General features: G+C 46.3%; 1 protein-coding gene across 1 annotated transcript in view; it reads right to left on the bottom strand.

Annotated features, from left to right (window-relative positions):
* Window positions 1-47: 47 nt before the first annotated feature.
* LOC139081751 (uncharacterized) overlaps window positions 48-17,499 on the bottom strand; it is a 32,491-nt gene continuing 15,039 nt past the window's right edge. The window contains exons 3-9 of the mRNA XM_070608546.1: window positions 13,003-13,075; window positions 12,612-12,692; window positions 12,228-12,515; window positions 6,151-6,389; window positions 4,321-4,420; window positions 3,851-3,996; window positions 48-1,674 (exon numbers count right to left, since the gene is read on the bottom strand). Of these exons, the coding sequence (XP_070464647.1) occupies window positions 1,621-1,674; window positions 3,851-3,996; window positions 4,321-4,420; window positions 6,151-6,389; window positions 12,228-12,321 (633 nt within the window). The 5' untranslated portion in view covers window positions 12,322-12,515; window positions 12,612-12,692; window positions 13,003-13,075 and the 3' untranslated portion in view covers window positions 48-1,620. The remainder of the gene's footprint in view (window positions 1,675-3,850; window positions 3,997-4,320; window positions 4,421-6,150; window positions 6,390-12,227; window positions 12,516-12,611; window positions 12,693-13,002; window positions 13,076-17,499) is intronic.

The following is a 17,499-nucleotide window of genomic DNA, read 5'->3' as shown; positions in this document are numbered from 1 at the left end:
CATCTTTAAGTAAATTTTTAATAAAAATAATTTAAATCAACACTGGGTAATTAGAATTATTTTCTTTAAATGGAACCTGTTTTGGACTACAAAGCAAATTTTTATTGCATTATTACAAGAAGTGAAGATAAAAGTTGTCTTTAATAAGTCTAACACAAATACCAAACTGACAAAGTAAAGCGTAAAAATCATATAGGAGAATTTCATTTATGAATAATGATACAAAACTCCAAAATAAAAATATTATCAAAGAGTATCATATTAAAAGAATAATACATCAACTGGGATTTATTCCAATACTGCAAAAATAGCTCAATATTAGGAAATCTGTTAATGTTTTATTAATAGATGAAAAAGAAAAAGCATGTGAAATTTGCACAGGTGAAATGAGAAATGATAAAATTTAACATTTTATTCTCAGTATAAGTCTTGATAAAATAGGAATAAATACATGCTTTCCTAACATGATAAAACAGATATGCCTTAACCTAATAAAAACATCATGCTTAATGGAGAAACACTAGAAGCATTTATATTAAAGTTAGGAACAATACAAGGACATCTTTATCAGTATTATTTAGCATGGCTTTGGAGCTATTAGCCAATGCAATTAGACAAGAGAAAGGAATGTGGCATAAAAATTGGAAAGAAGGAAGCAAAAATTATAATTATTTGTTGATAATATGGTTATTTACTCAGATATTCAAAGAGATCAAATGAAAAACTGTTACAAACAGAAAAGAAACTTAGTAACATGAAAATTTATATATGTTATGTGTGCATTATTTTAATCAACTAGTTGGAAGATCTAATGGGAACAAGACCCCATTTACAATAGCAATAAGATGCTGAAACATTATCATGTCAACAAGAGCTGCCTTTTGAGTTTTATACTGTATGCATATATCATGTAATAAAAATAAAAGGGTCTGTGAATTACTTGAATTTGCAAAATCCTGAGATAGTTCATTTACTGTGCTTAGATTAAGCCTGGTAGGTACTGGAGCTCAAAAAGCATTTCCCTCCCTTTCCACCCCTCCCAGGCACAACTGACCCGGAATCTTGTATCTGCCAGCCTCTGGCTTTTCCATAGTCAAAGGCCATCCCTTTCTCTATTCTTGGGTACTGGGCTGGGCTATGACATCCTGAAGTTCCTCCACCCAAGACTCATCATTCTCAGAGGCACCAGGACTCTCCCTGTTCCAGGAAAGCATCTCTATCCCCTGACCATCCGTATGCAGGTCCTGCCTAACCATGGGTGTTCCCTAATGGGGTTAAGATGGTCACAGGTCAGAAATCTGGCTGACTGCTGAAAGGCTTACCTCTCACACTTGGATATTTGAGTAGCACCATCACTGACCACAGTCTGTGAAGGGAGAAAGCTTTGGTGGGGAACCCAGGGGAGCAGCTCCTGCTGCTCTGCTGTCTCAGTGGGATGGGTCAGAAAGACTTGGGGTCTAGTCCCAGGTCCACCTGAAGGAGGGAGATCTTAGGATGCTGGGGTGAATGGTGGGGTGGGGGAGATCTTGCGAAGGCCCCCTCACTGCCCCAGGGTCTTCACGGCCTCGGTGTCACCCTGGGGTTCTGGGCTTTTCTGGATCTTCTCAAAGATAGTGTGGACTACTGGAGCACACTCGGGCTGTATGAATGGCAGCTGCCCTTCTCCATGTCTTCCTACAATTCAAGAAGAGTTTAGGAGTGGTCTTGGTCAGTTTCTAAGAATTAGGAACAGGGTTATTCAAGCTACATCTCTTCATGTGCCTCTTGTCCTCAACCAGGTAGTTCTGGCTCTCCATCCTGACAACTCCCCAGAATACGGCTTCGGTGCGGAACTCTCCATTGAACACTGCAGAATCTTGCCACTTGCTCTGTCCTAGACCCAGGATGCTAGCCCTCTCCCCGCCCCGCCCACACCCTCCAAGACCCCCACTTCGCTCATCTCTTGGTGAGGTTCCCTGACAAGCTTGTTAAAATCGCACCCAATCCCTCCCTCCCTCTTCTCTGCTTTATTTTCTGCTTAGCACTTATCGTCATCTGACCCTTCATGTTTTGCTTATTTTATTTGTCATTCTCCCCTCCCCCAACCTAGAACGTATATTCTAGGAGGCCAGGGATTTTTGTTGTTCTGTTGAATCGTGCAGCCCAGATCAGAACAATTCTGGGAACATAGTAGACACTCCGTAAATATTTCTTGGACAAATTTGTCAATCACCTTGACTGCCCTCATTGCAAAAGTGCTTTGAAAAACTGCAAAGCATCAGATAAATGTAAGGTGTTATTACTATAATCCTCACTTTATAGAAGAAGAAACTGAGGCCCAGGGAGTAAAGTAACTTTTCTAAGGTCAATCAAGAAGTCAGTATCAGAGGTGGGTTTCACATCCATTTCTCTGGACTCTGCTGCTTCATGCCACTCCCATCTCTCTTCTCTGTTCTCTCCCTGTGTCCTGGCAGGGAATTCGTTTTCTCCATCAGACCGGGAGTGCCCCAAGGGCAGGGACTCTGGTGGCAGGGGCTTTAGGGCAGGGCTGTGTGTCTGGGTCAGATGTGGCCTGCTTTGTTTCTCTGTCCCAAAGTCACACATTGCTCCCCTCCTGTGCTCCTCTGGTAGGGGGAATTGGGGTTTGGGCCCAAGGAGCTATTTCCTGAGTTCCCTGAGGCCCAGGTCAGATGGGGACATAACTCAGAGGGGCTGAGATGGGAAGTCGCAAGGTGGCAGGCACTAAGGCAGTTGGGCACAGTGCACAGAGCACTGGACTTGTAGTGAGGACACCCCTGTTCTGCCCTGTGCTTACGTGGTTCTCTGCCCAATCCCCACTGTTCCTTCTGGGCTCCACTTTCCCAACTCTAAACTGCTGGGACCAGACCAAGGGATTTCTAAGATCCTGATGTTCTGTGGCACAATGAGCCAGAGTGCTCCCTCTTTAGAAAAGTGAAAGGAGGGGAGAAGAGAGGCCCCGGCCACTGGCTAGTCCTGGATGTCCAGACAGTGGCTCTACTTGCTTTTCCCCTGATCTCTCTTTAGCCCAGTAGTTCTCAAAGAGTTGGACCAGGAGTGTCAGCATCCTCTGGGAACGTGTTAGAATTGAGCAAATGCTCGGGTCTCCCTAGACCTGCTGAATCAGAAAGTCTGGAGTCAGCCCAGCAAACTTTATTTTACCATGCTCTCCATGGGGTTCCGATGTGAGCTCAGTTTGAGAACCATTGCTTCTAGGGAAGTCCCTTGACTGTCCTCTGCTCCTACAGTTGTCCTGTCTCCAGGTCTGCCCCCTTGTTGTAATCATTCCATCGGTGACCATGGCACCAATTTCCATCTAAGGGCCAGTGGCCACTTGAGATGCTTTCCCTGGGACATCTCATCAGTGGTGACAACAATGCCTTTATCCAAACAGGTGGCATTAATGGCAGGATCTCAGGTAGGTAGGAGGGAGACAGACTGCGGGGAGGAGGAGATTTCCCAATGTTCCTCAGATACTTGGGTCTGCCCAACCTCCAGGCCCTGCTGGTCTCACCTGCTTTTGCTTCCTTTGGGTCCTATGCAGATGGCAGGGTCTACCAGACACCTGTCCATTTACATTCTTGCCTCTCCTGCTCTGCCACCCCTCCTCCCTGGGTGGCAGCGACATCTGATGAGATTGTGGACAGTTGGTTGAGGTGTACTCCTCATCGGTGGTTTCCTCTCATTGCACCTCAGCTCCCAGCATCCTGTGAGTGCCCGGGCACAGCAACCATATCATCCAAAGCAAGGATTGAACCCAGAGCCCGACAAGGAGCAGAGTACCCTGGACTTCCCGGGATTCATGACCTCTGAGTAGATGTTGGTCAACCTGATTTGATTCCTTCAGACCCACCTCAGGGTGTCCCAGGAGTCTGATCTTCATGTAGGGGGAGTCGTGGCTATCAGCCCCACCAGTGTGCAGGTCAGCAGATTCTTCTGTGGGAAGGGCCTGGGGAGCAGCTGCTGAGCTGGGCCCCTCGGGCAGGAGAGCAGACCCACCTGCACACAGCAGACACTCAATGAGGCTGCGTGGAATTGAGGTGACCCCTCATCAGCCCTCGGGTGAGGGCAGCTATTGCTCCCCAGGCTGTAAGCTCAGGTCCCAGACCCCTGCCCTGTCCCTGCCACACATCACCTTCCTTCCTGGGCATGTTCTCTGCTCCCACCCCCAGCAGGCTGTAGCCCAGCCTTCCAGGGATGATTCACAGGAGAGGTCCATGAGCCTCTGTCTGCCCATTGTCCTGCCCAGTCCTGCCCCGCTCCCTGGGGTGTCCTCCAGGCCCCCCATCCCACTGCTCCTCTCAGCGTCTCTCCAGCACCTACCTCTCCCAGTCTCCGTCTTCTTCCTCATCCAGATCCACACTCCAGCGCCCAGGCCCACCATCAGAACCGTGGGACGGATGCCTCTCCAAAGCCGTTTGCTCTGAAATGAATGTGGGGTCAAAGGCTGGTGTCAGGTCTGCCTCAGTCAGGCCTGGTGCAGGCAGGGGGAGGAGGTGGGACCACCCTGGCTCAGGACCTGTATCCCAAGTGGACATCCTTGATGCAGCCCTGAGAGGTTTCCTCCTTTCTAATCTCCCTGCACACTTCCCACTGTCACTTTAATGTTTCTTCTGCTAGGTTTTATGTCTTTTCTCTGCACTGGAAACTTGGAGGCTCCTGCTAGCTGGATGTGCCATTGCTCATCCCCTCAACCTGGATCTCTTTTCACCTCTCAGAATCTAGAAGAGAAGTGTATCCCAAGAGGGAGAGAGAATGGAAGAATCTGGGGTCACCAGACCTCAGGACACGTTGTGCTCTCTGTTTGGGGTATCTTTCTCATTCTGCCACAAGAAAACTCCTATTCATCCTTCAAGGCCCAAGTCAGGTGTTCCTTTCTCTGTGATGCCTTTCCCAACTCCTGCAGCAGTTACTCAGTTTCTTTCTTTCTTTTTTGTGCTTGAACCATATCCTTTGTATTTGCTGTGACTTCAGCACTTACTATGTGGCTTTATATTTAGAAATTTACTCCTCCTCTTCTTTGAAGTATTTTCTAATAATTATTGACTCAATCTATACCACACACTGTGTTGATAACTTTCCATAGATTCCCCTTTGAGTTTGCACCACAGCCCTATGAAGTAGATACAATTATTGCACATCTTACAAAAAGGCTCCAAAAATCAAGCGACTTGTCCAGGGTCACACAGCTGGTATGTGGTGATGCCCTACCGCACTCTGAGCTCCTTGAGGGCGGGGCTCAGCTTACGGCTCACTGACGCCCCCCCAGCACATGGTAGGCCTTCAGTCCTAGTGCGAGGGTTGAATGCTGGGTGGCTGAGCGAGTGAGGAAATGACATGGAGGAGACTGTTCAGACGGGAGCCCCACGTGAGCAAGCAGAGCCTAGGGGGATGTGGGTGGGAGGAGGCCGCTGGACTCATCCTCCTTTTTTCCATCCCTTGTTCCTGCTGCATAATCCTAGGGAAAGTAGGAGGTTTCGTATTTTATGAAACCAGGTCCCAAGGCTCCTTTGTAAGGGCTTCCACCCCCTAACATACCCTGGACCGTCCCTTTATCTAGCAGGGTGACCCCTTAGGCTGATGGGGGAAGTGTGTAACTGGCTGTAGTGACCACAGGTGCTCTCACTGCTCAGTGGGTGGTTGAACTTTGGTTTACTTACTCAGAGGTGTTAATCATCTCAGAAATGGCACATCTGTCATGCAGCAAAAAATGGCCATCTTCCAGCCTGAATGTGCTAAGCTTTTCCAGCCCATCCAGGGAGGGCCTGAGTCTGGGCGACATGAGCTTTCCAGGTCTAGGGAATCCTCAGTCCTTAATCCTCAAGTCCTCCTCCTCCCCTGCTTGGATTCTGATGACTAATTCAGTCTTCTGGGCTCCTCAGTGCTGGGAAAGGGGGTGCCCACATGCCAGTCCCAGATTTATGTCCTGGGTGATGCAGCAGTCTCCACACGTTGGTCCAATTTCTGGAGTTGCAAGTTAGACTATAACAAGGGTGTGGCCATTCACCAGGCAGGGGAACTTTTGGTTGCACCACATCAGGTGCCTTAAAACATTCCCCTGTCCCACCACATTCCCTGAGCCCACCCAGTCTCGTCCCTCCCCCGTTCTCTGCTAGCCCATTTTCGTCACCCTTCCCAGCAGATCACACTCACCCGCCGATGGACAGATGTTCTCCAGGTGTAAGTTGCATTCTTCTTGTCCACAGGGTTGCTGACCACACAGGTGAGGTGGCCATTCAACTGGCCCAGGGGCAGGCTCAGGCTTAGATTCCTGGAGTCGGGGGCTGGCCCCAGTGTCTCTCTCGGCTCCAACTCCCTGGGGAGGCCCTTGCTCAGCCAGGTCACTGCCAGGTTCTCTGTGGCTCCTGGGGTCCCACACTCCAGGCTGATGTCTCACAATGAATGAATCTGAATCTGGGGCTGGGGGCTGGGCTCTGGGGCAAGGGGCACAAAAGAGAAACTGACCCTCAGGACTGGAGGCCCCCCCCAAGTACATCATCTGCTCTCACTAAGCTGATGCAGCTGTGTGAGGTTCCTAACTGCAGCCCGGGGAAGGACCCTTCTCCCTCTGGCCCAAGGGGTTCTGACTCCAGCCCAGGGGCAGATGGCTGAGGCCCTCCCATGCCCAGTTAAGCCTAGATGATTAAACAGACATGATGTACATGATAACCACACAATGATATGTACCCATGATAATCATACGGATGATAATAATTTTATATATTGTTATATATAATAACTACAACATGGGAGGAGTTGTGAATAAAGTGGAAAAACATGTTAAAGTTCCAGTTTTGTTCAGAGAAAGAAAAGGATACTGATTATCCTTAAATGGTGAAGTAAAAATTTAATTTCAGTAAGCTGTAGGATAAAAATCCAAGGTGGTATAACTTCCAAACTACTAGAAAAGTTTAGGTCAAAGAAAACTCTACTAATCAAATAAAATCCAGAAAAAATAAGAAAAAAATGGTAAATAAAAAACATTAGGGGCCAGCCCTGTCGCCCAGTGGTTAAGTTCGTGGGCTCTGCTTTGGCAGCGCAGGGTTTTGCTGGTTCATATCCTGGGCCCAGGCTTAGCAGCGCTCATCAAGCCATGCTGAGGTAGCGTCCCACCCAGCAGAACGAGCAGAACCTACAACTAGAATATTCAGATATGTACTGGGGGCCTTTGGGGAGAAGAAGGAAAAAACAAACAAACAAAAAGATTGGCAAGAGATGTTAGCTCAGGTGCCAATCTTTGAAAAAAAACAAAACAAGCCCCCCCCAAAAACATTAAACAAGATTTCAGGAGTTTAGGTCCATACCTGTAAAAAAAACGAAATACCTTGGAATGCGTTATATCCCCTGTTAAAAGCCAAGACTCAGATGAAGTAAAGCCAGCGGCACGCTATGTCCATTACCTAACGACACGGAAAGATTAAAAAGAAAGAGATGGGAAACAGTAGATGAAGAAAATGTCAAGAAAATGACTGCAGGTGTGGCAAGAGTCATTACAGACCAAATAAAATTTAAGATAAAAAACATTAAGCAGGGTGCTGGCCCCGGGGCCGAGTGGTTAAGTTCATGCGCTCTGCTGCAGGCGGCCCAGTGTTTCGTTGGTTTGAATCCTGGGCGCGGACACGGCACTGCTCATCAAACCACACTGAGGCAGCGTCCCACATGCCACAACTAGAAGGACCCACAACGAAGAATATACAACTATGTACCGGGGGTGCTTTGGGGAGAAAAAGGAAAAAATAAAATCTTTAAAAAAAAAAATTAAGCAGGCCAAAGAGAGATATTTTAGATTAATATGTTAACATGGTTTGGAAATGCATAAATGCTATAAAGCAAAACAAAACAAAATCAAAACCAAAACACTGTTGGAAATTCAAGGAGAAATTTTCAAATCCACTATTACTCCAGTGGATTATTTTACTATGGTGGGTAGACCAGAGCAAAGGATGTAACACCGGTAAAAGCAGCCAGTAACGGCCACGTGGCCAATCTGAGAGGTGGCTCATCCACACGCAGCCCCACTTCCCTCTCCGTCCTCGCTTCCTCTGCTGTGGAATCTAGAGAGCCAAAGTCTCGGTTTCGGTCTTTCTTGCAGCTGCATTGGTGCTGACCAGGGAAGTAGGGGGATCTGCTGGGGGAGGAAAGGCCTTCACTCCTGAAAAGACAGAGCCCCAGACCGAGAAGGACCTTCCCCTTGTCCTTCTCTCCTTGCTGCCTTTATTGTGGAGTGACGTCTGGAGCAACAGCCACCTCTGGACCACGAGGCAACAAGCACGAGGACAAAAGTCTATGTGCGGAGGATGGCAGAGCAGAAAGACAGAGCGAGCCTGGGTCCCCATGACAGTGCCGAGCAGATGGCCCAACACCAGCAAATGCTATCTCTTGACTTCTCGTTACATGAGAAAAACAAATTTGCTTAAACCTTTGAAAATCAAGTTTTATGCTAATTGTAGTCAAACATATTCTTAAATTATATGCATAGATAACAATAAAAAAAGAAATTTGATCAGCAAAATTAAAAGTTGATTGTTCAAAAAAGAGAAAATAATGATATCTAACTAAAAAATCAAAGCTATAATAAATACCACTAGGAATGAGCATTGGGGGATAATTACAGATAAAATATTAAAAAAATTATAAGGAAAAACTATGTACAACTACATGCCAATTAATTTGAAAATGCAAATGTAATGCTTTTCCAGGAAAGCATAAATGATCAAAATTCTGTTAAGAGGCAGCAGCAATCCTGAATACACCCACAGCCTTAGAAGAAAGTAGAAAGGTGGACAATGATCTGTCCTTACAAAGGGCATGAAGCGCATATGGTTTCAGGGGTGAGTGCTACCCAATGGCCAAGGCAAATGGAATTCCTGTGTTACAGACACTGTTTCAGAGCTTAGAAAAAGGCAAAACATTTCTCAGGTCATTCTGAAAGGATAGTTGAACTTGAATGCTCACATCAGACAAGGAGAATACCAACACCAAAACAAGACAAAGCACACTTGCAAATCCATGGGTTAATGTCAGTGATAAACAGAGAACTTAAAATTGCTAAATTAAATATTAGCAAATACAGTCACACAATACATCATGATCAAGTTGGGTTTATTATAGGAATGCAAAGTTAGTGTAATCAGGAAATTTATTAATGTAATTTACTTCATTAGCAGATGAAAAGAAAACCACAGCAAGCACTTATTGAGCAGGTATATATTTCCAGTCACGGCTCCAAGGGTTTACATGGACTCATTTAATCCTCATGTTAACCCTCTGAAGTTACATGGATCAGCTGTCAGTAGATTCATCTAGGCAGGGGAGGCAACCTTTTCTCTAAAGGGTCAGATAGCAAATATTTTAGGTTTCACCAGCCATATGGGCTCTGTCACAACTACACAACTTTGATGTTATAGCACGAAAGGAGCCAAACACAAGATGTTAATGAATGGATGTGGCTGTGTTCCAATGAAACTTTATTTACAAAACAGCCACTGGGCTGGATTTGACCAATGGCGTACAGTTTGCCAGCCCCTGATCTGGGGCAGTTATTAAAAATACAAATGTGTGGGCTCTCCTCAAGACTGTTTGAACATGTGTCTGGGGAAAACAATATTTTAATTAGCTTTTTCAAAGATCTGATTTTTTGAACAGATAACAATTTAAATATAAAACCAAATGGACTGTCTATTATAAAGTGTTATGAAGCACAGATGGGTGTTTAGAAAGCTCATGCTCTCAGGCATTTAGAGTATTCACTCAGTAATTGGTTTATATGAACCTTTATTCTGCTCTTTTCAAGAGGTGAAGGAATAGTAATCAGGCTTGAATAATCAAAAATCCTAGAAAAAGTAGGTGTGTTTCTGTAGGTATCCTTTACATATTGCTTAACTCTATCTGGTTAAAGGAATACAGTACTTCCTGAATCCCTGCTGGGAGCTGTAGAAAACACTGGGCAGATGCCAAGGGGAGCAGGGCACGGACCCTGCTCTCAAGTGGAGAGTAGACCACACACAAACAATTGTAGTGCAAGGCAGACAGAAACACAATCTGCAAAAGAACTAAGAGAAAGAACCTTGGGACTTCACAACGGAAGTATTCCTTTAGTATAGATCAGAAAATCGTTTTCTTAGGCTGTGGCAGTTCTGAAAGCCATGAGGGAGAGAGAGGCTGTGTTTGAGGAGCAATATGTTTGGCTGGAATGACGGCATCAGTCAGTGGAGGTCCTCTCATGCTGTGATGAGTACTTAGTCCTACAGGCGATGGGGAGAGAGCGAGTGTTGTTTGAAGACTGAACTTGGGCATTGATGGGATGTCAGGGAATGGAAAACAAGGCCAAAGGAAACCAGCTAGTAGGACTTCTTCTTTTGGCAACTTCTCTTCTGCTCCAACCTTGTATTTTTGATATGATCTCAATCACAGCAGCCTAACCCTCATTACAGGGGAGGGCACAAGTCCCAGGCCTTGCCTATTCCTCTGGCCAGTAAGCCATCTAGGGGCGGTCTTGTGACCCAAGCCCAGCCAACAAGGGTCCTTCCCTGGAATTTTCCATGTGGAGTGCACCAGGAAAGTCCCTTTGCTCTCTGATCCAGTGGGACCCATAGCTGCAGAAGGCCATGTTCCCTACCGTGTGGACAAGCCCAGGAGAATAAAGCTGACAGGAGAGAGAAAGAGAGACACTGAGAGCAAAGATGAGGGACCATATGGTCCCTGACAGACAGAAGAGAGTGCCCGTCAGCTTTCCCGTCCCTGAGCATGAGGGCTAGAGGAGCTCCTGTATTCATCTTCCTCCTAGAGATCTATGTATCTTTACAATGAAAACCCTCTTTATTGACCTAATTTGAGTAGGTTTCTGTTTCTTGCTGCCAAAAGAGAGAGGATGAGACTGTACCGGTATGACGTCACTGAGAAAGCTATGCAAGGAATTTATCAGCCAAGGAGGACAGAGACAAGATCAGGAATCAAGAGCTGGAGGCCGGGGGGTCAGCGGGTGTATTCCCCACCCTTCACCAATGGAAAACCCCAGTTTGGACAGCCAAGCCAGTCACCCCAGTCTCTTCTTACAAGCGTTCCCATCTCCCATGTTGGAGTCCCTCACCCCTCCCCTGCTCCCACTAGGTGAGGCTTTGCTAGTTGTGCAGGGGAAGTGGGGAGATGGATGTCCCCTGGAGAGCCACCAGCATATGTCCAGGAGAAGAGAAAGGGCCAGGTGGGTGAGTGAAGGGTAGCTAATTTGGAGTATTGCCCATGAGGGAAAGTGTTGGGAAATGAGGCTGGAGAGGCAGGCAAGGACCAGATCCTGTGTGGGGTTGGACTTTTCCTGAGGGCCATTATCCTGTGGGGGTGGGGACAAGAAGTATTATTTGGTTTTAAGCAGGGGAATAACAGGCTGAGTACTGCATTTTTAAAAAGATCCAAATATCAGCTGGTTGGAGGGTGATCTGGAAGGAGGAAGAGAGGAGAGGCAGGGAGGCCCGTTAGGAGGCTGCTGGGATCACCCAAGCAGAGGAGACGGAGGGTGGAGGCAGAGAGCAGCAATGGGCGAGAGCTCTGGCAGGTTGGATGCCCCCAGGCACTGCTCCCCCTCCTCTCTTTTTGCTGCTTTCTCCACTGCGCATCTGCCCAGGTTCTCTGCTTCCTGGGGCAGGGTATTGGGCTCCTCGTTGGCCTGGGAGCCCCAGGGCACAGCGGCTGGGTCGCCTTCTGCATCTTTGACTTGGACAGAGCAGGACAGAGCTTTGTCCTGAGATCTCTCCAGCTGGACTTCAGGTCAATTGGTCTCAAAGCAATTTATCTAATGACTCGTCCTAACATCAGTCTCCTTCTTGGTGCTTTTATTTCATCTTTTTGGTGTTCTGTTTTGTTGTTTTGGTGTTGCCAACTATTTTGGGTCATTTAAGAATTTTTAAATCAGGTTTTCAACCAACCAATTCAGGACATTTTTGATATAATTGCATATATCTAATAATCAATTTTGCAGTATTTTTATGATTGGGGAAAGGTTTTTTATCCTTTTCAGTGGCTCTTTCTCTCTCCCCCATTTCGTGTACATTTTATACTTTTTAAGAAATTTTAACTAGTTTTTCCTGGGATGTAATCTTTAATATTTAGTTTTATTTTTAGGGCATCAGAAGAAATGCAAAAACTCCTAAACACTGGTTTCTTTTTTTTTACCCAGTTCTAGGCTAACTTTTAGATAAAATGGTTGTCAGAACGCCTGTTTGGGGCGTGGTCCCTACAAACCTTACCATATAAACAGAGTCTGAAGGCTTTCTCCTGGGGTTTTCCTGACCGGAACCTGATTTTCGCTGTGTACAGTCCACTCATTTCCATACTGAGATTTCTGATGATCAAGAAACCCAGCTCTGTTAGGCTGAATATGTGCTTGTATTTTTCTTCAAGGCCATACCATTCAGGATTAGAGGTATTAGGTTTCCAGGACACCAGAATCAAATCTCTCTCATCACCAGAATCCCGAATCCACTCGATCTCTCGACGTCAGGAGACGAGGAGGAGTTCAGTTGCAGCTGCACAGACCCCCCGATATCGACCCTGATATCAGTTTCCCCACATTAAACCCAGCATATATGGGGTTAAAATCAAAACACTCATTCCCTGCTTACTCTCTGGCTTCCTGGCTCCAGAATCCACTATCCTCCATGGAGACAGACACCGTCAAGGACAAGCACCTGGACTATCTCCTCCTGCAAAGAGATATGGGCTGGTGGGAAAGCTGCTGACCAGCAAGGTCATGAGCTCCCTCCTCTCTCCAAGTGTCTCAAGGCCAAAGACAGGCTGGTTGGAAAGCTCCGACCAGCAAGGCCGTATGCTCCCCCTCCCCTTCCTAAAGCCCCAAATAAAACCCCTTCCTTTTAGCTTTTCAGGGAGTTTGGGATTTCAGTGTTAGCTGCCCTCTCTCCTTGCTCAGCGCTGTGCAAAAATAAAATTCCTACTTTCTTCCATCACTCCTGGTGTCAGAGATTGGCTTGCTGCGCAACGGGTGAGCGAACTCACTTCATGTTCGGTAATACCCCCAGGGTCCTTTGCAGCATGCAGGACGAGCTGGGGTCTTTGACAGCCTGGGAACCTGGTGAGAGAACAGCTGAGAATGAGGAAAGGAAGAAGCAGGGCAAACACCATGCTGCATCTCCTCTCTGCTTTCACATCTCATTAACTTTATATTCATACAAAGAGAACTCTCTCTTTCTACAGACAGGAGAACAAAGCTGAGACAACTTGCCCAGGCCTTGGTCCTGCCTAGGACATGGCAGTTTTGATTCAAGCACGTGTCTGTCACCCTCCCACACTCACGTTCTTTCCTTTTCCTGCAGCTTGCACCTAACATGGTCTTTGGTCTCATTGAAGAAACAAGAAACTGAAAATATTAACGCTGCTAAACAATAATCCAGTTTCCCCATTAGTTTGTACACACCAGAAGAAAATCATTCCAGCTTTGTCTGTTGCCACCATTTTCCCCTCAACCCGCTGCACTGTGGCTGCTGGCCCATCACTCCTCTGAAATTGCTCTTGATTGGGTCACTAACAACTCCCTAAAATTAGCAAAGTCAACTGTTACTGGTCAGTCCTAGTCTTTCAGGACCATCTTATGGCATTTGACATGTCATTGTTCTCCCTTCCTTGAAATTCTACTTATTTGATACAAATTTTTCTCCCTCTGGGCCCTCAGCCAGCCTTCATTCAGTAAATGCTTAATGAGCTTGGCACAGGTGAGGTCGCTGGGGACACAGTGGTGGATAAGCAGACCAGGTCCCTGCTCTCATGGAGCGTCCATTCTAGTGAGGGACACTGCTGGAAAAAGCAGGGAAAACAAATAACTTCAGACAGTTATAAGTGCTGTGAAGAAAATAAAAAGGATGTGGCATAGATTTCATCTCTGTTGCCTGGCATCTGAACTTCCTTCACATTTCTGTGGAATTTTCTACCTTATGAGGCAGAGCCCACCTCCCGCTATGAATGCCAGATACTTTCCCAGCCTCCTTTGCGGCTGAGAGAGCACATGATCTGGGCTCTTCCAATCAGATGCACCTACCACAGACTTTCAAACACAAGCTAGTGACATGAAGGGAGGAGGCCCACAGGATCTGTGCTGTTGAAATGGCAGTCATGGCAGCAGCCACACACAATCGCCTGAGGCAATGGTGGCAGCAGTTCTGGGGCAGAGAAAGTGTCCAGAGTCAGTGGAACAAGGGTTTGAGCTGTGATGTCTTGGCCAGGATTAACAGACCAGCCTCTGCTGGACCAGCTCTGGTGGTGTGACTCAGGGTGTGGCTCCTGGATGAGTGGTCTCAAAGCCTGGCCATCTGGACCCCTCAAAGCTCTGTGGGTCACCTGCTAAGCTCTAACATATACATATTCGATTAGTCAGCTGCTTTCTCTTGTGTGTAACCAAGAACCCTGACTGACACTTAGGATAATGTGACAGAATAGTGGCGGTTTGGTGGCGATCTGGGGGTGTGGGTCGTTCATCAAGAAAGTCCCCTATGACTGGATGCCAATTAAGGTGAGTCCTGAATGATGACAGGACAGAACGAATTATTCCCGGCAGAGGAAAGAGCGTGTGCCAAGTTCCCAGTGCAGAAATGTTCTTGGCCCGCATGTGGGACAGAAGGAGCGCCACGGCTGGGGCGGAAGGAGCGAAGCAGATATCTGAAGACAGGAGACTGGGAGCAGGGAAGGCTTCGCAGGGACGGTAGGGAGATTGGACACAGTCTGAATGCAACAGGAAGCTGCTAGATGGTTCTTAGCAAAGTGATATCGTGTGATTTACATTCTTAATGACCACTTTAGAGTAGATACGGTCTGGAGAATGGTTGATAGGAGGGAAAGAGTAGGAAAAGGGATTCCAGCGAGGGGGTTCTTGTAATAGGTTAAGTAAGAGAAGGATGGTGGCACAGGATGGGGAGAAGGGGAGAGACTCAGGAAAGATTGGGAGGTAGAGCTGACATGGACTGCTGATGGACTGGATGTCAGAGGGAAGGAAAAGAAGAATCAAGGATGACTTCCTGGTTTACGGCTTAAGTAAATGGGTAGAAGGTGTGACATTTATTGAATGGTAAATATTTTTCTTTCTTTCTCTTTGTTTGTTTGTTTGTTTCTTTCTCTCTTTCTCTTTCTTCCCTCCTTCCTTCCTTCCTTCCCTTTCCTTCTTGTCTTTCCTTCTTTCTTCCTTTCTATCCCTTTCTTCCTCTCTTTCTTTTCTTTTTGCTGAGGAAGATTGGCTCTGAGATAACAACTATTGCCAATCTTCCTCTTTTTCCTTGAGGAAGATTCACCCTGAGCTAACACCTATGCCAGTCTTCTATTTTGTATGTGAGTCACCACCACAGCATGTCTGGCAATGAGTGGTGTAGGTCCAGGCATGGAAACTGAACCCTGGCTGCCAAAGCAGAGTGAACAAACTTAACCACTAGGTCATGGGGCCGGCCACCTGTAATTATTATTAAAGCATAGGGAGGAACAGGTTTGGGGTGAGGGGAGGCATAAAACAAGAATTTGGTTTTATACATGTTAATCTTGGCTTCCAAGATGTTAAATAGGCTGTAGAGTCTGGGTCTGAAGCTCAGGGGAAGGTCAGGGCTGGAGACGTGGCCCTCAACCCAGCCACACTACTAAAGCCATGGGATTAGCTAAAATCATCTAGGGGGCATTATAGCTAGGGAAGAAAAGATGGTGTGGCACCAACCACCACTAAGAGAGAGGGACAAGGAGCATCCAGTGGGAAAAGCCGGTGAGCGCAGTGTCGCAAAAGCCAAAGAAGGAGTTCCAGGAAGTGAGGGGAGGGCACTGTGACAGCCCTGCTGAGAGGTGAGGCCAGGCTGCCCTCTGTTCTTTTCTTTTCCTCCTGAGTACTTCCAAAATTCTTTGGTGCTTCTCCATTCCACTGGTGTTTACCCCCGTAATACATACATTTCTCTGCTCTTATATTAAATATTCGAATTATACTCTTCCTCCCTCCGTGTCCCACTGCTCACCACCCCAAGTAGGATGAGAATGCGGAACACTCAGTAGCCCCGGTGTTCTCTGCCACCTCACAGTCTTGTAACATTCTCACCCCTCTCCCTGCAGCAGCTGTCCCACCTAGAGGCTTTACCGAAACAGTCAAGCGTTCTATTTCCAGACATTATTAGATTTTCTCCAAAAATGTGGCTTCTTTGTTCCAGGAATCTTTACTTTTCACTTAAATCACAAATTCCCAGTCACATTACCATCATCCATTGTATTTAATTAAAATTGTGTGATTCTTTGCTATCATTGTTGACCATATCTTTTCCCACTCTGGAGATCTCTGTTATGATGAATTTGATACTTGATAGAGAACCTTTTTGAGCATTTCCCTTAAATGGACTCTTTGGTGATATATTCTCTGAATCCTTACCTCAGTGCTAATATTTTCTTTTACCCTGACATCTGGTGACATCTAGTTGTCTAGTAAGTGACATCTAGCTGATTTGCAAGGATTTGTCAATTCTGTCCTTTCGTTTAAGCAGCACATAGATGTCCTTTCACTGTCATCAAGCTTCCATTATTGTAGACAAGAAGTTTCATTATTTTTCCTTTCAAAGTATTTTTCCTTTGGAAGCTTGCTAAGTTTTTGTTCTTTTTTGTGGTATTGTAAGAATTATACCAGCTACTCTTAGGTGCGTGTCTTTTTTTTTCACTGAAGTGAAATCCTCATACATACAGTTAACACTATAAAGTGTACATTTTTTAGTGGCATTTCATGTATTCACAATATTGTGCCACTGCCACCTCTCTCCAGTTTCAAAACATTTATATCACCCCAGAAGAACACCCCGTATCCACCAAATAGTTACTCTCCCTTCCTCCTCCCCATTCCCTGGTAACCTCTACCAATCATGCCTATGTAATGAAGTCTCCATAAAAACCCAAAAGGGTGGTGGTAGGAGAGCGCCTGGGTTGGTGAGCACAAGGAGGTGCTGGAGGGTGGCCCACCTGGAGAGAGTGTGGAAGCTCCACACCCCTTCCACATACCTTGCCCTGTGCATCTCTTCCATCTGGTTTTTCATGAGTTATACCTTTTTATAATAAACCAAGAATCTAGTAAGTAAACTGTTTTCCCATTGTTCTGTGAGCTGCTCTAGCAAATTCCTCCAACCTGACCAGGAGGTCATGGGAACCTCCGATGTTTAGGCCGTCAGTCAGAAGCCAGACGGTAACAACCTGGACTCGTGACTGGCATCTGAAGTTGGGGGGATGATAATCTTGTGGGGCTGAGCCCTAAACCTGTGGGATCTGACACAAACTGCAGGAAGACAGTGTTAGAACTGAGTAAAATTGTAGGACACCCAGCTGGCGTCTGAGAAATCACAAAATTGCTCCGTGAGGGGAGAGGAACACACACATCTAGCGTCAGAAGTAGTGTGGTAGTCTCATGAGAGTAAAGGAGAAACAGAGGAGTGTGTTTTTCCATAGCAGGTAATTTATCTGTTTAGATTATCTTTCTCTTCTGGAGTCACTATTGGTAAATTA

The sequence above is a fragment of the Equus przewalskii genome, unplaced genomic scaffold (genome assembly GCF_037783145.1).
Source record: "Equus przewalskii isolate Varuska unplaced genomic scaffold, EquPr2 ChrUn-9, whole genome shotgun sequence".
Taxonomy (NCBI): Eukaryota; Metazoa; Chordata; class Mammalia; order Perissodactyla; family Equidae; genus Equus; species Equus przewalskii.
The sequence above is the reverse complement of the archived record's forward strand: the minus strand, read 5'-3'. Positions and strand labels throughout refer to the sequence as shown.